This window comes from Mauremys mutica, chromosome 1, assembly GCF_020497125.1.
Source record: "Mauremys mutica isolate MM-2020 ecotype Southern chromosome 1, ASM2049712v1, whole genome shotgun sequence".
Classification (NCBI taxonomy): Eukaryota; Metazoa; Chordata; order Testudines; family Geoemydidae; genus Mauremys; species Mauremys mutica.
The window spans coordinates 129,571,412-129,592,523 of NC_059072.1; the positions used below are offsets into that span (position 1 = coordinate 129,571,412).

At 44.2% G+C, this 21,112-nt stretch overlaps 1 protein-coding gene across 4 annotated transcripts in view; it reads left to right on the forward strand.

Moving 5' to 3' along the window:
• The window catches only part of ETV6 (ETS variant transcription factor 6), a 171,355-nt gene that overhangs the window by 5,295 nt on the left and 144,948 nt on the right, over positions 1–21,112 (forward strand). Inside the window, exons 1-2 of one of the 4 annotated variants that reach the window (XM_044998536.1) lie at positions 11,679–11,777; positions 15,264–15,317. The exons of 2 other annotated variants lie outside the window; for them this stretch is intronic. In XM_044998536.1, the coding sequence (XP_044854471.1) occupies positions 11,715–11,777; positions 15,264–15,317 (117 nt within the window). In that variant the 5' untranslated portion in view covers positions 11,679–11,714. Of the gene's footprint in view, positions 1–11,673; positions 11,778–15,263; positions 15,318–21,112 lie in introns of those variants that run through there. One more of the 4 variants, XM_044998545.1, reaches the window with a different exon arrangement.

The following is a 21,112-nucleotide window of genomic DNA, read 5'->3' on the forward strand; positions in this document are numbered from 1 at the left end:
CTGGGGGGTGCGGGCTCCAGGGTGGGGCCAGAAATGAGGGGTTCAGGGTGTGGGAAGGAGATCTGGGCTGGGGCAGGGAGTTGGGGTGCATGAGGGCATACGGGCTCTGGGCTGAGGGTGTGGGTTCTGGGGTGGGGCTGGAGATGGGGAGTTTGGGTTGCAGGAGGGTGCTCTGGGCTGGGGTCAAGAGGTTTGGAGGGCGGGAGCGGGATCAGGACTGAGGCAGGGGGTTGGGGTCCAGGGGTGGTCAGGCTCTGGCTGGGCGTGTAGGCTCTGGGGTGGGCCCAGGGTTGAGGGATTTGGGGTGTAAGAGGGGGCTCTGGGTTTGGGGGGCTCAGGGCTGGGGTAGGGTGTTGGGGCATGGGCTTACCTCAGGCAGCTCCTGGTCAGTAGTGCTGCAGGTCTAAGGCAGGCTACCTGTCTGTCCTGGCACCACACTGCGCCCTGGAAGTGGCCAACAGGTCTGGTTCCTAGGCAGGGGGGGATGGGGAGGCCAGGAGGCTCTGTACTGCTCTCGCACACGGGCACTGCCCCCACCAGCTCCCATTGGCGGTGGTTCCCGCCCAATGGGAGTATGGAGCCAGTGCTTGGGGCAGGGTCAGCACATGGACCCCTGTGCCCTCCCCCCCACCGCCTAGGAGCCGGACCTGCTGGCCACTTCTGGGGGTACGTCTTCACTACCCGCCGTATCGGCGGGTAGCAATCGATCCCCGAACGCGCTCCTGTCGACTCCGTAACTCCACCAACCCGAACGGCGGTAGCGGAGTCGACATGGGGAGCCGCGGACATCGATCCCACGCCGTGAGGACAGTAGGTAATTCGATATAAGATACTTCAACTTCAGCTACGTTATTCACATAGCTGAAGTTGCGTATCTTATATCAATTTTCCCCCGTAGTGTAGACCTGCCCTGGGGTGCAGCGTGGTGCCGGGACGGGCAGGGACTAGTCTGCCTTAGACCCACAGCACTGCCAACCAGACTTTTAAAACGGCCCGTTCGGTGGTGCTGACCAGAGCCACCAGGGTCCCTTTTCGACTGGGTGTTCTGGTTGAAAACCACACGCCTGGCAACCCTAAGTGTGACTCCTTCACAGATAAAATGCTTCCCAGGATTTTGCGGGCCAAACTGCTCTTGGTTTGAATTATCTTAAAAATCCAAATGAAAGTTTCTCTTTGCTGTTTTTCAAGGTTCAGCCTGTTAAGCTTGCAGATTGGAGTTTGTTCAAACATGACTTGTGGTGTATATCTCATTGATGCTTAAAACGCAAGCTAGTTCCAAAGGCCACACACTACTGCAGCTTTCCACAAGTAACATTTCACACAGATATTAATCTTGGATGTTGTTGTATACTGTGTTGATTGATATAGGTCCTGATCCTGGAATGAACTGTACATGGCTCTCATGCCTGAATAAAGCCCCATTTATGCCAATACAGATCCTCAAAGGTGTGGAGCTTCACCTGAGAGGTGCTTGTTTTAAGTCTGGAGCTAATCTATAATGATAAGAGGAGAGACTGTGTTTTAAATTTTAAATACAAGGGACCAGCGTAAAGGCTGAGCTGTCTACCTGAGTTTTGCTTTCTCAGATATCTTTTTCAGTGCTTTACTTCTATTTCATCAGTGCTATTTTTTTAAATTTTTTTTTTGGGAAGGAACTTCCATTTTTTTCTCTCCAGTTTGATGATGAACCTTGTACATTTCATAACCTCGTACTATTCAGGTTGATGCCGGCAGAATCCTGCCACCCTTAACCAAGGCTGACTCTTTACTTGGGGAAGATACACCCCTTAATTTGTACTGGGAAACTTCTCTATTAATGTGCTGATTCGTCTCACCTTGATGCCAATCAGAAAACTCCCATTCAGATCAGTGGATGCAGGATCAAACCACAAGAGACCAGACTTTAGAAATGCAAAGGTTTTTAACACCCAATTAATCACTTAACTAATTAGCACTAGCAAAATTAATCCTCATGAATCAAAATTTTGCTAATACTATCCCAATTACACATTGGTCATTACTATTCACTATATATCCTTATAGGTTAAGTCAGTTTCCTAGGAGGCAACACAATCAAATAGCCATCCCAATCTAGCATGGCCCAATTACATGGAAGTCACTGTAATGGTAATTTGCATTTATATAGCACCTTGTGTCTCAAATAAGTTACATAGCTACATTGCCCGGGGGGGTGGGGGAGAGAGGGAGACAGCCAAACAATGCATAGGTAATTAGAATGATTATAAGTAGAGATGAAATCGACTGTTACACTGCGGTAAACTCCATCTCTTACAAAATGCAGTAGGGGTTCTTTAATGCCTATATTGAAGAGAACTTCAGTTTTTAAGGTCTTCTATGAAAAACTCACCTAAACTTCATGGCACTCTGCCTATCTCGAGGAAGAGCTGAGCCAACTCTGCCTAGCCAAGAATCTGGTTCCTAGGAGGTTAAAAATCCATTTTGTTCGTAGTTTAAGGCCAGAAGGGACCAGTAGATCATCTAGTCTGACCTCCTGTATAACACAGCACGTTAATTACCCCAGTATTGAGCGCAAAACTTGGGTTAAACTAAAGCATTTCCGGCCTCAGAAAACAAAACTGTTGTGTGCCACAGGCAGAGAACAGAAGAGATTGAGGTGCCACTAGTGCCCAAGTAAAAACAAAAGTAGCCACTGATTTTGGGTGCCTCAGTTTCTGGGTATTTGAGATTTATGTCTCAAGTTGGGCACCCAAAATTTAAGCCATTCAAAATTAGTGATCACTTCTGGAAGTATTGACCTTGACTTCTCTGTGCCTTCATTTCTCCATCCGTGAAATGGGGATAATACCCACCTCCATGGGGGTGTTTTGAGGCTTAACTAAATACCATTTGCAATACATCATGTATGAGCAGATCATTTATTGAGACAGCCAGTGGCATAGAAGCTCTCTGATTTGCGCCCATTCCTCTCCATCATGTGGCCTCTAGGGAAGTGTCTCTTCTTCACTTGATTTTACAATGTCCTAGACCTCTTAAAATGATTGTGATGTTTGCAAAAAATTAAATTCCCTTTCCTCCCACCCTCCTGCAATCACATGCAGAACTCAATAAGGTTGAATAGATTTTACTGAATTTTTTCCAGAAATGTCACCCCTGGGTGGAGACCCACCGTGGAAAACTTCAGACTTAATGGAATCTGTTTGAGAAAGTTATGATCAATCATAGGACAGGGGCTTATAATGGATTTTGCATTTCAACCTATAGCTATTACTGCTTTTCTAATATAATAGACAAGGTGAAGTAATATCTTTTATTGGATCAACTTCTGTTGGTGAGACAGATGTGCTTTCGAGCTAATGTAGCTCGAAGTTGGTCCAATAAAAGACATTACCTCACTCACCTTATCTCTCTAATATCCTGGGACCAGCACGGCTACAACTACATTGCATATTTCTAATATAATGGTACTTAACTCCAAGGGGCATTTTGGCTGGGGTACTGCAGCTATAGGTGTTTCTTCATAAACATGGTTTTCTAAAGATTATTCCTTGTCACACCCCTTTGCTGCTTTGTTCCTTTGCTTCTCAGTTGTCACAGTGTTTTGAAAGTATTACCATGGTAAAGAAAATGTGTGTTTTCTAAGAGGTCAAATCAGGGGCAAGAGAGAGAAACAGAGATGCTCACAGTGGTATCACATGGAAGATTTATACATGAAAAGCGGGTAGGTGGCCCTTTAAATTGAATAAAGCCACATGGAATGCTGTGACGAGTGGCACAGTGTGTGCCTTAGAGAGTTATTCTGTACCTAGTAGGCATTAGAATGGCCCTGCTTAAATACTTCCTGATTGTCACACAGTTGACTTGTGGTGTTTATTTAGTGGATCTTGTAGTTGGATTTAGTGAGTGTAGTTTTTCTCTAGGGTTTTCCAGAGTTCTAATTCACCTTTCCCTCAGCTAAATTATTTGGTTTTCTTTCTCCATTTTTTTTCCTGGTGTCCTTTAAGATATTGCTTGCTTTAGGCTGCACCTATCCTGGGCCAGAAGCAGAGGTCGGAAACACTGCTTATTTGTATTGCAATAAAGCCCACGGGCACCAGTCAAGGATCAGGATGCATTTTGCTAGGTGCTGTGCAGACAGACAGTGAGAAGACAATCCTTACCCCAAATTGCTCACAGTCTAGGCTACGACAAGAAGCAGCAGTCGGGTGAGATTAAGAACCAGGGTAAAGGAAGGAGGAAGTAAGAGTAAAGAGAGAAAGTTGTAGCATACGCTAAGCGGAGGTGTGTCCAGCTCAAATTTCGAAACCAATTCAGCTGGCTAATTAACATGAAGCCACACTGGGCCAGATTTTCATCAGAGCTCAGGGCCAGATTTCCTAGTGCTCAGTGCCAATAGTTGGGGTGAGATTTTTCAGAATTGTTCAGCTACCCTGTAGGCACCTAAATAAGTGGCTGTATTTTCAAAAACCGTCCGCAGCTTTCGCTGTGATACCTAGTGCCAGATTTTCAAAAGGCATCGACACCTGATGTGCTCAGCCCTTTTGGAAATCAGGCCACTGAGGTGCCTAAATTGGAGATGGGCTTTCTTGAAAATCTGGCCCAGAGTACTTCAAAAATTAAATAAAATTCTAGCCTAGGATGGCACCAAGGCTAGAACATAACTTTTCTATAGGATTTCTTCAGAAGGTACCATTTTCCATATGTAGCTGTTTGGACCATTCTTTTAAAATGTAATAAAAATATTACTGCTATAGATGGATATATAAAGAATCTCATTGTCTACTAAATACTGTAGGTTTTAAGAATACTTCCTATGGAACACAAATGATTTTATCTGTATTAAATTATAGAGGATTTTCAATAAGGACAGTTTCCAAACTCAGCTGAAATTTGATTTGACCCAATCTGCATTGGTTGGCTAAATGGAGCCTAACGCCTATCATCTTACTGTTTTGGATTTCCATGTTAAAATACTGCAGTGTACTGACAGGACTGTAAAATAGATAGGTATTATGTGTGGACAGGATACAAAACCATGTTACAGAACTACAATAAAACCAACCCCAAGCATTCAAAAGTCGTAAGTCAGGCTTCAAAAATAACAAGATTGGCTTAAAAATTGTGATTAAAAAAAATAGTAAAAGTCGGTTATTTTTATTTGCTTTCTGGTTTCTGAGATCTTTGAGTGCACCAGGGTCACAATTTGAAGCTGTTTTTGGCAACTGAGTGCTAGAAACTTCCATTAAAAAAGGGTAATCTGAAATTCTTCTCTAATCACATGACTCCAGGATCTGGGGCTCTAGGAAAAGCACTAGATATTGAGAGATTCATGATAAAATCTATGAATTGGCAACACTGGAACTATGACAAATTCTCCAATCAGCAGGGTTATACTCTGGGATGCTTTTAGCCCATTATCTGTAAACCACATGCCTTTTTCTTACTGTAAAAAGATGACAATGTAAGGGAGGCCTAGATTACTCACATGAGTGTTGTGAGCCTCATTTCATTAAAATATGTAAATCGCTTTGAGAGCCTCCAGTAGAAATTGCACAGTATCAGAGAGGTATTATGGAGAAACCCTTCCTGCTTTTTAGGAATTTTATTAGAGATGTGTGCCAGGAATCCTCCCCTCAAAGAAAGTGATCCTTTTTTTCTGTCTGATTAGGATAGGAAAATGCTACAGCATGTTCTCTCCAGCCAGTTTCATTATATGGGATTAAACCCACATATGACTGAATGCTGAATTTTACTTCACTTACATGGCTGCCAATGCCTTGTTCTGTGTGAGGAAGCCAGGGCTTTGGCAGCTGTCAAGGGATTGGGGATGGGTGAGTGGGTGATGGGGATTGGGAAGCAGGAGGTGCTGTGTGGGGTGAGGGAGGCGCTGAAGTTGAGTATCTTAGATCTATTCCGCCCCCCTGCCCAGTGTAGACCAGGCCTAAGACCCCACGGGAGACTGCTAGCTATTTTACTGGAGGTGAGAAGGGCATGCAGGGGCTTGACCCTAGTTGTTTTCTCTAGGGAAGGGGAGTTTCCCATTCCTGCTAACAGTCCTGGGATGACAACTGGAGTACTAACTCCCAGGGATGGGTGCTTACGAACCCAGGAATGACTGGCCAAAGGTATGGCAATATTTTTCTCATTTGACTACACAGGTTGTTGTGTCAACATCAGCTGACTTCAGCAAATGGAGACTTTGGGAGAGGATCCAGGGAGAAGCATGGGAGAGGCCTGACAGGAGAGACATTTTCAAATGTTTAATGGCACATGGCCTGAATTACATGCTGTATGTTGCATTGTATTACCTCTGTCAGGGTTCACCTTCTCAAATGCATGGGTAATTTGACTCCTTGATCCAGGCCTGATTTGAAAAGTCTGGGAGCTGAAAGGACTTTCACCGTCCAAGTCTTGCAGTGCATTCAGTGAAGAGCTAGTGCAAGCATATGTGCACGCTGATACTATTATCCTCTGAGATGCAGGGGAATCTAACTTGAGATGCGTCCTTCAGGTACGCATGGGAGAAACAGGGAAGTGTGCAGAGGATTCCAGAAGCACCTAGAAGGGAATTGTCCCTTTGGAGGCTCCGGAGGCTACGGGAAGGAGGTGCACAGTTCCCCCTTCTCTGCTACAGCGGATAGCAAGCTGCCCTTTCTGTCACTGGCTTGGCAGAGCAGAGCTCCCCCACAGCTCACCCTCCTCCTTGGTGGGAACAAGGAGAACTTCCTCTCCTGTTTGGTCTACTTTAACCACCAGTTAAGAATTCGTCTTGCAACCTGGAGCCAAATTTCAGATAATGGTTCATGCAGTCCTGAATGAGCTTTTGGGGGAAGAAAAGAGAAAATTCCACACACTAAAAAACTTGTCCAGAAGTCTCATAGGAGTAATCTCACTAAAACTGTTACTCAACACTTAACTCTCCATCTTGGTCCCAAGCAAGCATCTGCCTGCACACTTGGTCTCTCATTGTTTGTAACTAGCAAGAGCTCTGAGTGAGAATGTGACTATTTTAAGAAGTCTAGTCTATTAGGCAGTGGACTAGAAGCAGGCTAATTTTTATGGTGTACTTCTTCAGGTTCAAGAAAGGGAGTGAAAATAAACCCTTCAGGGATTACATGGAAGGGGAATTCCAGTTTAGCCTTTGAAAAAGCAGAAGTTGTCTGGTATTGAGGAAGAGGCATTGTTCACTTCCAGGAGCCATATTTGGGTTGAAGTATGCCTTTCCAAAGGCCTTTGAGTTCCCATTGCTATTAATTTGAAATGTGTTCCTGAACTCTTCAGCGCTAGCCCTCTTATGTACATGATAAATGGGAAGACAAAAGCTGGAGTGGAAAATGACCTGTCTGAGAAATGAAGGAGATTGTATTTGTTGTAGCTCTTTTTCCTTTAGCTACTTTTCCCCCGCACTCCCCTCCCCCCAAAGTCTGTGTGCAGTGAACTGATGCACAGCTATGCTCCCTGTAATATTAGCCCCATGATCATCCACCAGCTGTCTTGCAGCTTCTCAGCTGGAGTATACAGTTGTGCCCTGACGTGTGTTTTCAGAGCAGGGCACTGAAGTTGCTGCTTTCACTGTCTGGCCATGAGTGGCAAGAGGTAATTGAGCTACCTTTTCCGTAGCAACTGCTCCATTTGCTCCATTTGCTGAGACCTTTGGGCAGAGCTTCCGTGGTGAAAAGTTAACAAGAGCGCTTTTGTCCCCCTTCATTTTATCCTTTTATTTTATCCTTTTATACTCAATTCCCATTTTGAATCCCAGCCATGGGAATCTTGTGCCTCAGCCCTGCTGGGCTGAGGCAGGAGAGAGAACGTCAGCATCATAGATGTTACACGGTCACTTGACGGAAGGGGCATTTTGCTGATTCAGCACCCGCAGTATCCGGATATGCAGTCTAGGGCACTATCCGAAACCTAGCACAAGCCTCCTTGTTCAAGATGAGTTAATATAGTTCTAATGGATAGAAAAGAATAGACTGTGATTTTACCTAGGCACCTTTAATACAGAGTGTTAACCTGCTTCCTGTATGAGGTACTTATATGGCTGCCATTACCATGGTAACAGTGCACCTCACCATCTTTCATATACTTATTATCACAACACCCTGGTGGGTAGGGAAGTGCTATTAACCCCTTTTCACAGATGAGGAACAGATTGACTGAGGGTATGTCTACACAGCAGCTAGACAGCTGCCTGTGCCAGCTGCCTTGGGCTCAGGCTGCGGGGCTGTTTCATTGCTGTGTAGACTTCTGGACTTGTGTTGGAATCCAGGCTCTAGGACCCTGTGAGGTGGGAGGGTCCTGGAAGCCTACCTACCAGTGAAACAGCTCCACAGCTGGAGCTGGGTCGGCTGGCATGGGCCAGCCATAGGTGTCTAGGTGCTGTGTAAACATACCCCTGAGTGATTTGCCTGAGGTCACGCAGAGACTTTAATCCAGGTCTTCCAAATCCTAAGATGGTGTGCTGCCCTAATCACTGGACCATCCTCCTCCCTTTCTACTTAGCTACATCCTTTTAATGTGCAGCAACTCCAATACCAGTGCTGAAGTGACCGTAGGCAAAACAGCAAATGTCCATGTTCAGCCATAGCTCAGATACTATCTTGGGTCTGAGAACCTGTCTTATTGGGAGAGAGAATACTGTTCAAAAGTTACCCCTAATATTTTGAAAAAGGGCCAGGCTATCTTTTAACTGCCACCTGAACAGTCCCCATAAAATGGCTAGCATGGCGTAGAAAGGAGGGCTTCTCCAGTAGTGCCCTTTCTTCAGAATACTTACGGTTGGTAGAAAAATTATTAATTCTAAGATGTATAATAAACTAATACTGACCATGGCTGGGGGGATAACCTAGAATAGAAGAGTGTAGTCTTATTTTCACTATGGGAGCTAGGACTGTTCAGTAGACCTTGACCACTTATGGGATGGTCTTCATCCTATGATGCATCCCAGATAATAGATAAAATCTACCAGAGCTGAAGAGGCACATGCTAAATGAATTGTCTCCCTGAAATAGGCATTGGAGTTCTCCCTTAGACACCAGAGGGAGAAAGGTGCGGCCTGTGCTATTTATGATAGTCTGGGGGAAGTGGTGGTAACAGAGAGATAAGGCATTAGTTCATTGGCCCACCACTTTATTCAGCAGACTCCAGACCTGCTGATTTTCACTGGGTCAGAGATCATCTGTGCTTTGCCAACTACGCCATTAGGTATATTATTGATGGTGCCAGCTGCAGCAGAGAACAAACTACTGAATAGCTCTCTCATCTTGTCTGGGCTTACTTGGGTTTCCTCCCCTGGTACTCACCCACCACCACCTGCTTTGCAGAGTAGACCTCAAGTAGATGTCCCACTGTGGAGACAACTCTGAAATACTAAAGCCCCCATTACCACAGTATCAAAGGCACCTAACATTCTTTTAATGTATTTATTGTCACTACACCCCTGTGAAGTAGGGGATGTATTGTTAATGATCCCCCTAGATACCTTAGAGTCCACCACCATTTTTTTTAGTTTGAATAATATAATGAGGTGAAAATATTCAAACAGCAGGAAGATTGTTTCCTTAGTTTCTAGACCAGAGGTTCCCAAACTGTAGTGTAGGGTACAACAATGATCTACAGAGTGTGTGTTTGTCTGTAGATGCTCGATTGGTCATGTGGTGCAGGCTCTCCTATTTGTCTCCCATTGCTAGTTTAAAGAAGCTTTTCCTAATTTTAATTTACCATGTAAGCAATTGTTGTAGCTGACACAAGGCTTATTCAGTAGTGAATGGGAGGAGAGGTGGGTCCATGACATAATGAATGAGAACATCAACCAGACAATCTCTCTGTTGGGATGTTGTCCATATTGTGCAAAGAGAGAAAACCTTCTTCACCCAGAGTCGGATCCTGCCCTGACTTACACATTGGGTATGTTTGCACTGCAATAAAACCCCTTGATAACACCGAGTCTCAGAGCCCACGTCAGGTGACTCGGGCTCAGGCCATGGGGCTAAAAATTTCAGTGTAGATGTTCAGGATCGGGTTGGAGCCCAGGCTCTGAAACCCATCCTCCCCGTGGGGTCTCAGAGCATGGCTCCACCCCAAGCCTGAACATCTACACTGAAATTTTTAGATCCCAAGACCAAGTCAGCTGACCCAGGCCAGCCGTGACTGTGCCACAGGTGTTGTACTGGAGTGTAGGCATACCCGTAGACTGAAGTCAATGGGTTGCTCAGGGCAGGGCCTGGCTTCCAATGCATGTTTAAAGCTGAGCATGGAAACACAATTTTTATTCATCTATTTAAAAAAGATTGTGGGGACATTCGGAAGGGAGGCTGCTAGAAACCAGGGGAAAAAAAGCTCCATTTTGGTTGCTGTGCATGTAAAATCTACAAGCCAGAACAGGACCAGCCCTAGCATTTTTGACAGGTCAGTAAAACATTGTCACCAAACCCCCAATATTACTGACTCTTGCCCCACCCTTCTCAAAAATTAATTGATTCATCCTCCATTCTTTTGAACTAGATTAGGTAATCATGTGTCCCTGAAAACTGGGGAAGTTCTTGTTTTCAGAGCTTACCCCTGTCAGAAGTGTCCTGTCCTGGTTTTTGCAAGCCCCAACAGATTGGTCACCTGAAGAAGTGGCAATTGGTCACCAGATGAGCTGTTGAAATTGATAGGGGGTTGGGTGAACACCATGCATGTCATGTAATAAGAACACAGGATATAAGGCTGGAAGGTTCTTCCAGGATCACTGAGTCCAAGCCCCTGGTATGGCAGACAACCTTGTCAAGTAACTCCATAATGTTGCCCCCCTTACCTCCATACAACCTCCCAGTCAGCACCCCCATACAACCCATCCTTCCCCACATGCAGTCAAATCCATATTTAGTCTGAAACTCCTGGTACTGTTACTGGAACGGGTACAAAGAAGGGCCACTAGAATGATCCGAGGAATGGAAAGCCTGTCGTATGAAAGGAGACTTGAGGAGCTCGGTTTGTTTTCCTTAACCAAAAGAAGGATAAGAGGAGATATGATTGCACTCTTTAAATATATCAGAGGGATAAATACCAGGGAAGGAGAGGAATTATTTCAGCTCAGTGCTAATGTGGACACGAGGACAAACGGATATAAATTGTCAGTCAGGAAATTTAGGCTTGAAATTAGACGAAGGTTTCTAACCATCAGAGGAGTGCAATTTTGGAACAGCCTACCGAGGGAAACAGTGGGGGCGAAGGACCTCCATGACTTTAAGATTAAGCTGGATAAGTTTATGGAGGGGATGGTATGATAGGATAACGGGTTTAGTCAATAGGTCAATAACGTGCCACACTGGTAATTAGTACAAAGGGCCAATGTTGGGATATTGTTAGCCTTTTCCAGAGGGTCTAGCTGGAGAGTCTTGCCCACATGCTCGGGGTTCAGCTGATCGCCATATTTGGGGTCAGGAAGGAATTTTCCTCCAGGGTAGATTGGCAGTGGCCCTGGAGGTTTTTCGCCTTCCTCCGAAGCATGGGGCAGGGGTCGCTTGCTGGTGGATTATCTGCTACTTGAAGTCTTTAAATCATGATTTGGAGCATTCAACAGCAGAGTCAAGGGAGAGAATTAGTTCAGGAGTGGGTGGATCGGCTTATGTGGCCTGCATCTTGTAGGAGGTCAGACTAGATGATCATAATGGTCCCTTCTGATCTTGAATTCTATGATTCTATGATTCTATGAAGTGCTGAGCCTGTAGACTGCTCAGATCCATACATAGATGGCTACTGATCCAAATAGGGATCTGGTGTCTGTACTTCTTTTTACCTGTCCTGAGCCACAGGTGAGAATGGGATTGTGGCAGGTTATGTGGGAAGGGTAGGAAGGAGGACAAAAGGAGCCAGGGGGAGGTGCCCAAAGGACTGAGAGTCAATGGAATGAAGAAATTAATGGGTATGGCAGAGGGAGAGTGATATATAAGGAAGGGAAGAGTAGTTAGCTAGGAAGGCAAATGCAAGCTGTTGAGTCCACTGTGGATACCTCTATGCAAAGCTTAATGAGTTTATATAGTGCTCAGATACTAAAGTGATGGGCTCCCTAGAAATATCATTGAAAAAGAGAGAAATATTCTGTAAGAAATGGTCATTTAGAAGCTGACCAATATGGGCCAGGCCTTTTGATCTATTTCTTGCTCTCATTTGTTGTTGTTTTCCTCAGCAGTAGAAACCTGACACTGTAAATTTGAGGAGAAATGATTTTTTTAGAAATGTTTGGGCCTTTATGATGACCCTTATCCCAACCGTTCAGAAAGTGTATAGGGGCTTTCCTGTTCCTGACTCTGCTTCTTGACCCTGACCTCCTTTGGTGTAAAATGCTTTGATCTGTTCTGTTTCTAATTACCTTAGTCTCTCTTCAGAGTTTCTCCAGATCTGGCTGGTGAAGAGCATGAAAAATAATCAGATCCTTAAAGAATTCAAGTGCCACATGCCGTTTTCAGCCACATACTCCCTGTTAGCTCTTAAGAGACCTGTCAGTACAGCCCCATGCAACAATGTGTGAATTTACCATTATTGAACCATGGCAATAAATTTGCTGCCGTGGATTCTTGGCCTGAATCACCTGCAAAAAGCCCATTGAGCCACGGAGCTGTGCTATGCCCAGGATTTTGTGATCTTCTGTGTTACTGAGAAATCTCCTTGGCATTTCACACTTCTGGATAAAAAAAATTACAAGAGCTTTCATGCTTCAGGTCCTTAGAATGTAAGCTCTTCGGGGCAGGGCCTCTCTTTAGTTATGTGCGTTCAGTGCCTACTACAATAGGGATCGGGGCTGCTATGCTCAACCACGGTGCAAACCATAAGAGACTGGCAGGCTTCAGGATGGAATGTCCCCCAGTGTAGTATTACACAGACACACATCCTGCATTTATTTTATATTCTAAACACCTCCTTGGGGAAACCTGGCCTCTATCAGCGAGATGCTAATGGGCTAGATGGAGCATTGCTGTGTTCTGGCATGGTACTTGATTTTAGCACTGCTGAATAACTGCAATGAGCAGGTACTACAGTGAAGGTGTCAGTTCAGGCTTTCCCATATTACCCCATCAGTGTGTCTTGACTCTGCCCTGGAGGGCCCCCGACTAGATTTGATGGTTCCAACTCTATGCCCATGCAATCCTTGGCTTCACTGCACAGATTGCCAGTAGTCAGGGCTATGAAAGAAGGAATAATGTTTGTTGGGTTGGTGAGATTTATTTTTCCATGTAGACCAGTGAAGGAGGTAGCCAGGCTGAAACCACCAAGAGTTTTCTCTCAAACACACTTTACCAGTAAGCGTTCATAGAACCCAGTGTATATAAAGCTTTGTTTCTATGCAAGTGAAGCATCTATCTGCTCACGCTTGCTTTATTTAAATGCAGATGGCAGGCAACTGAAACTGAAAGGTGAACTGCCAAAAGAGCAAATAAAGCCGCAAGAGAGAGTGTGTGTATGTATGTGTACACACACCCTTTGCCAAACTGTTAAATACATCTAATGCAGCAGTGTAGCAATTCAATAACGTGGAAACTCAGACTTGTGGTGAGTGATTGTCTTCTAGTAAGAGGACGATACACACCTATCAATGGTGTGAGCAATAGAATGTGCCAAGTCAAGCCTATCAGCTTGAACCATATGGCTTAACACTGCGCTGCAAATGGGCAGCATTTGGTTCTGCCAAGTTAGTAGCTGGGTTGCTCAAGTAGTACACAAGAGCCATATCCTACAAGAGGTCAAGTATCTTCTACTACCTGTTGGTTTCAGTGGAAACTGAGCACTTTTCGGGAGGCAATGCACACCGTGCAGGAGAGGACCCAAATCATCCAAGCAACACTGCTGCTTGCTGAAATGGAAAACAAGCTCTACACACACACAATCCCTCTCCTTCCCTCCCAGAAACTTTAAGGGTCTGATATGGTGTGGTGTCTTTTTTTTTTTTTTAATTTAACCCAGATATAGCCTAGGTCAGGGGTTCTCAAACTGGGGGTCGGGACCCCTCAGGGGGTCACGAGGTTATTACATGGGGGGTCATGAGCTGTCAGCCTCCACCCCAAATCCTGCTTTGCCTCCAGCATTTATAATGGTGTTAAATATATTTTAAAGTGTTTTTAATGTATAAGGGGGGGTTGCACTCAGAGGCTTGCTATGTGAAAGGAGTCATCAGTACAAAAGTTTGAGAACCACTGGCCTAGGTTAATGGTAGAGGCCACAAATTATTGGCATCCGATTTCTGTTTGTCCTACATAAGTGAGTTTTCCCAGTTTCGCTCTTTATGGACATATGTCCACAAAAGCTATGCACACAACTAGCAGCAATCACCACTTTTGCATTACGGTCTTGTCTGAGGGGACATCTATGCTGCAAGTGGAGGTGTCAGACGTTCTAAGTATGTACTCAGGCAGCTAGTCCATCCCACTGCTGCAGCCACGCTGCTATTTTTAGCACGCTAACTCAATCACAGCTACCAGGTGTACACCTACTTGAGCTGGGAGTTACACCTCCATCCTGCCCCAGCGGTCACTAGGTTCAGTTTTAAAACTGGATAGATCCTAAGAGGACAGACTCTTCTTTGGCTGTTCCAAAGTCCGAGTTAGAAAACTGAGACACTACATCCACTATCAAAACATGGTTACAAAAATCCAAGAGAATTCTTGAGCGATGCATACGACTCAGGGGCATGATGTTTCTCGGCATTAAAGTAAATTAGCTTTAATATTCCGTAGAAACAGAGTGTGTAAAGTAAAGCATTCAGCAGACAGGACATAAGTTTTCATGCAGAAATTGATCTCTGACCCCTTGTGTATGCATAACACCATACTCTGCAGCTACATGATCACAGATTGTCTCTCAGGTACTGCAGAATGTCGTTCATTCCCCTAGCCTCTAATATGCTAGCCTGTAGCATAAACACCTGTCTAATTTTAGGCTTTTGATCTGACACTCAGGCTTTTGGAAGGTGCTACAATCAGTGGTGCCACAACCTGAAAAGTGGTGGTGAGCATACTGAATCCCAATAGGATGCAAAGTCCTCCTGTTATCTGAGTCACAAAGTAGGAGCTCAACTCAAGTCCTGGTTTAAAAACCAATCTCCCCCACACAACAAAACTGCTTTATTTTGTGTCATTTTTTTTTTTCAAGTAGAAGAGAGATTTGGAAGTGACAGTGTTCTATATAAATGTGATTGTAAGTTGGCAGTGTTTTGGACCATTCATGGAAAATACTTATTTTTAATAGGCATGTGGGTGTCAGCTGAAAGGATAATCTCAGCCTTTTTGATTTCCCATTGCTGGCAGGTTTGTATAGCAGCTGCCCCAGGGGAAGAGACAATGCACAGATCCCAGTACGCAGTAAGTAGTAGACTACTTGCATGGCTGGGTCATTAACTTCCTTCCCTCCATTTCTTGAGCTTGAGTCCTACTGTTGTGCATTGTTTGCCAATTATACAAGTTTGGGGATCATTAGGGACCTTGAAGTCCATGTACTTTTCCAGATGGAAGTCTTTTTGTACTAAGGCCGCTCCGTTTCTCTCTTGGTTAATTAAGTGCCTTGCTTTCCATTTGCCTGTTGGCTGTAACTCTTCTCCCATTTCCTTCCCTCTCTTTTGAGAGCAAAAAGCCCTGTTATTCCTGGCTTGCACCAGGTCTATTACTAGACTCTCTCCCTGTTATTTGTGGAAGCAAAACAGAAGTAGAAAGTGACTCACTGTGGTGCAGCTGGGCCAAAGATAGTTTGCAGGGGCTCACAAGTGGGGTCCTTCTTTATTGCAGCACTGTTTATTCTGCCAGAGCCCCAGTAGCAGTGGTGAAGGTCTGTGTGTGAGAGAAGTCAGGAGAATGCTGCTCAAGGACTAATTCATAGTAAGCAGGGGGCATGGTATTGTGATTTGAGCAGGGGACCTGGAAATCAAGACTCTAGGGTCCTACTGGTGTCTCCTGGGCTCACTTGTGGTGTGACCTTACCCTAATGTCTCTTCACCACTCTCTGCCTCAGCTTACCTCTGTAACACGGTGTATTCTTATTTCCTACTTAACAGGTAGGAATTACTGCCGCTAAAGTAGTTTGGGGTTCTCGAAAGTGCAAAGTTATCACACTTAGAATTAGACTTTGGGCTGATTTACAGTCCCTGAAATCAGATCCAATCCTGCTTTTGAAGATTCTCTCCCTTTTCCCTACAAGGAGTGCTCCTTGAGCTTAGGCAGGGTAGGAGTTCTAATGCCACAGGAAAAGCAATCACTGATCATTCGCAGTTGCTGCTGTGAAGGAGAGGGAGCTGGCTGGGTCGGTATTTGCAAGGAAACCATTTCTCCCTTCTTCTCTTTGGGCTAATAATTGCCAAGCTTCTCAGAGGTGCAAGTGAGAGCTCAGGTTAGTTCGTTAAGCTGAAGGATATGGATAGTATTATTTTCTTGTTGTGTGGAAAATGTGTAAGTTTGACTCCTTGTATGTCAGGCTGAAGCTGTACCAGGGTGAGCTGATAAACTGATGTGCTTAGGTTTGCTTTCTCGTTCTAAAAGTACCCCTTGATTGTGCCCTTTATAGCTAATTATAGAAGAATATTTGTCACGGGGTACACTCACCGCTGGGGCGCCTCCTCATGGCTATTAAACACAAGGTCCAAAGAGGGGTCAGATGTGTTGGCGAGGTGAGGAATAGGATGTAACACTCTAACTAAATTGTACCCACAAATCCCAATAAATTGACCACAATCCTGAGTAGCCATATATTTCTGCTGAAAAGCTGACACTTAAATTATCATTATTAGGATTCAGAGTCAACACATTATGGAAACACTTCACACCTCTCCCAGCTATTGTTTCAGTGGCTGACTCAAGAAGACATTATCATGTTAGAAGCAGCAAAGAATCCTGTGGCACCTTATAGACTAACAGACGTTTTGCAGCATGAGCTTTCGTGGGTGAATACCCACTTCTTCGGATGCAAGTGGGTATTCACCCACGAAAGCTCATGCTGCAAAACGTCTGTTAGTCTATAAGGTGCCACAGGATTCTTTGCTGCTTTTACAGATCCAGACTAACACGGCTACCCCTCTGATACTTGATTATCATGTTAGTTCATGTAAGGAAGGGTATATTCACAACTATAAAGACTATGAATTTAATTTTCATTTTCATTTTAATGAAAGCTTAAAATCGGCAGAATGTCTCCCATCAACGTTGCACACAGTACCAGGGAGAACAGACTCAACATAACAATCTATCACTTGCATTACTGCTGGACATGAAACAAGGGCAGTTAACTAGGGTGAGGGTCAAGAACTGAGAACCCAGAGGCATTTCTCATCTGTCTGCCAAGGTCATTTAATAGCTAAATAGATGGAAAGGCCAGAAGAGACTATCAGAAGTCATGAGAGGAGTCTACTGTCACTCCTTATTAATCACTGCTTCACCTATGAAACTTTACCTTTTCTTATCTTATTTGATATGGGGAGGGCTAGTCAGCATTTTTTGTGGACAAAATTTTCTTGTAACAAATGTGGTTTTGTCAAAATCACTATTTTCTGTGGGGAAATATTCATTTCAATTTCATTTTTTGGCTTTCCCCAATTGAGAAAATCGAAAATGCCATTTCAAAAAGTTGAATCATTTAATTTTGATTAAAAGTGTCCACACTTTTTTGTTCTTGACATTTCAGTTTCAGAACTTTTTGGAGTTTTTCAGTCCATGACATTTTGGATATTTCAACTCTGGGATCAGAAATTCATTTTGAAATGTCAAAATTTCCCATGGGGCAAAAATTCTCCTTCCCAACGAGCTCTACAGACAGGCACTAACCCTGGGCAATAGTTACTTTCCATTACTTAGTTATCACCTGCCAAACAAAAAGCTTCAGCCAAGGCATGCTGAAGTCAATGGGAGCCTTTCCATTGGCTACAATGGGCTTTGGATCAGTCCCAAAAAACACCATTATCTGATCATCTTTGCTCAATGACTGAGTCTTGAAAATGGCTCCCTTCCTTCCTTGCATGCAGAAGTTACTTTCAATTTTAACTTCAGAGAGAAGTAACTTAAGAATAAAAAGAATAAAAATAATTTCTCATATTTCAGCCAGGGAGCAATGATGATAGCCTGACATGCTGTCCTATCAGCTGGGAGGAATTATTAAACTAAAAGTACAACACGCACACATTAGCCTTGAGGGTCACATTGAGCAAGTCAGACATTCTACAGATTTTAAGCTTCCATTAAAATGAAAATTAAGTTCATAGTCTTTGTAGTTGTGAAAATACCCTTCCATACATGAACTTATGTCTTCTTGAGTCAGCCACTAAAGCAATAGCTCGGAGAGATGTGAACTGATTCCATAGTGTGTTGACTCTGAATCTTAATGATGATAATTTAAGTGTCAGCATTTCAGCAGAAATATTTGGCTACCCAGGTCACTGTGGGCAATATTTGGGACTGTGGCTAGCATGGGTATGTCTCCTCTAGCTGGGAACTACACCCCCAGCTAGACATACCTTCAAACAGCATGGGACATCATTGAGTAAACAGCTAAGTTTGATCTTAAACATATTTTTCCTATTTGTTTACAATTCTCTTGTACCTTTTTCTTTGGTCACAGACCAGAGACCTGATTCTCTACTGCCTTATACCTTGTGCGGTCATTAATGCTTATATAAAGTGGATGTAAAATAGCGAGATCAGAATGGTTTCATTTTACACCCATTTTGCCCAGGTGTGAATAAATACCCAAGGTTTAACACAGTGGAGAATGGGCTCCAGTTGTTGTACCTGAGAGTGGATTTCGGTATGCGAGTTTTGGTTATCCGAGGCTGTAGTGTACTTTACATTAGTCTTAGCAAGAAATGGAGACACCCCTGCAGATTTGTTTTGTTTTTGTTTTAATATAAAAAGAAACATCTAGACTAAAAATGTGACTTAGAGTTAATTTCATAAATATGCATTTTAAAACAACCACTTTTAGAACTTTGTAGTTATCCAAACATCTGAAAGGGAGAATTGATTTTTAGTAAGAAAAACACATATCAAAGTGTGAAAATCTTCCATTAGGATTCCAGTACCCACCTTAACTTGGCCCGGGGGCCCCACACAGCTCTGCCAGTGCCCCTCAAATATGTTCTATAGCAGCTTTTGCTGTATCCGTACAGGAGCGTCACTCAGCTCTGGCAATGTACAGCAGCTCTGAACTTTAGCATCCAATCCAAATTCAGTCTTGTGCCCCCATTCTCTGCTCCCTGTTTTCTAGGTTGAGACAGTCGATCTTGACTCATTGGTGTGGAATTTAGGGATGCTTTCTAAGTGGTGGCAGCTTTTGATGCAAAATCAGGATCTACCAAAGGCCAGCTGAGCCGTGGAGTGATGGAGTTGGAGCTGCTACCTGTCACTGGCACTGCTGGATTTGCTTATCCTCCTAGGATATTATATATTATTGGACTCATCTTTGATTTAGATTAGTTCAAGTCATTTTATTGGGGGATCTGTACATAGATCCATTACATTAGAAAAGGGGAAGGCAGGGGGAATCAGCACCATGGGGGGGGGGAGGGGATTGTACATCAGGCCTTAGGGTCAATTTCCTCTTTCTCTTCCCTACCACTCCATGAATTCCACATGAATCTAGATGCAAGTTTGAAGCTTCTCTGAGGCTTTATAGAGTTGAGGGGCAGGGAGGGGTAAGGAGGGGAAGACTGAACTGGCCCAGGAGCTCCCTTTGAACATTTTGCCATTAGACAATGAGGGTAGGAGAGCTTCCTGAAAGTGTGGAAGTGCAGAGGAGAGAGACTAAGATAATATCTGTATGGTGAATTCAGAAAGGTGTGGGGATGGCTCCCTTCAAATGCCTCCTATTGTGTGTCATTCATGGGGCACTGCTCCCCTGGGAGGGCCAGCCAGGAACTATCCCAATGAAAATGTGTGGCATGTAGGGTTTGCCATGCCAGATCAGATCGGGGCTCCATCAGCTCTTGGATCTTACCTCCAGCTCTGTGCCATATCAGATACTTCAGAGGAAGGTGAAATTCCCTGCCATAAAACACCTGGTCAGTTGTGAAATGGTGTATGTGGGGCAGGGAATTCCCCCCCAGTCACTGATAGCAATCAGTTTATGTCTTGAAAGATTATGGGGCTTGACACAGCCTAATAGCCAATCCCTCCTTTTTTCTCCCCTGTTGCTCCCCCCATGGGTGGAAAAGAAATACTCCCTTCAACTATCCCCCCACATGGCAAGGTCAAAGGGAGATTAGATAATCCAATCCATTCACTGGGCCCAAATAGCAGCTGTTTTCTCCTCCTAGTAATTATCTGGGAGATGCCCTGACTGCTGCTTGGGCTGCCCAGCTGCGAGGGGAGGATAGGAAGCGAAGCTGATGAGCCATACAGCTGCTGCATTGAGGGAAGCTGCCTACTGGCAGTAACTGGGCCCAGATCCCCCGACAAGGCCAGATCCAAGACAAAGTTCTAGTCATTAGCAGCCCTGGTCTCTCAGAGCAAAGCACTTAAGTAGGTGAGTAGCCCCACTGACATCCTTATTCCTTGCTGAGCAGCATCGCCAGAAATGTTTGCTAAATTCTGATCACCAGGCCAACTACACCTGGGCAAACCTATAGTAGGATTACACAGGGTGGTGTCACTGAGGAAGGAACTGGAAAAAAAAAATTTGGCCGACAGAACCTGTATTACTGTTAATGATACATGAGATGGAGGGGAGGAAAACAAACACCACCACCCCCCTAAATTGACAGGACTGTCAGATTCTATGTTGAGCTGTGTTGAAATTTAAATCCTGGAGCTCTGAGTAGATGTTGAAAGAGACAAAAAGAGAGACACTAACGGACACTCACCGACTAAAAACTCTACCACAGCTACACAAAAAGACCCCATGAATCATGCCAGGAATATTTAAAGCACCTTCATTTTTTTTTTAAACTGATGATTATTTCAATACATTTTCCTGCCTCTCTTCAGAAGAGAGCCTCAATATTTGCAATTGCTCTGGTATAACATTTTTCACGATTATACTAAGAGGCAGGCTTAGGTCAGCAGAGGGAAGCTGCTTTAATGAATCCAAAGGTTTGTCAGCCAGACTAGCTTTTGTACTAGTACCAATAGGCTGTGCCAACAAAATGATCCCCTCCAGAGATTTCAAGTCATGGGCTGTTTGT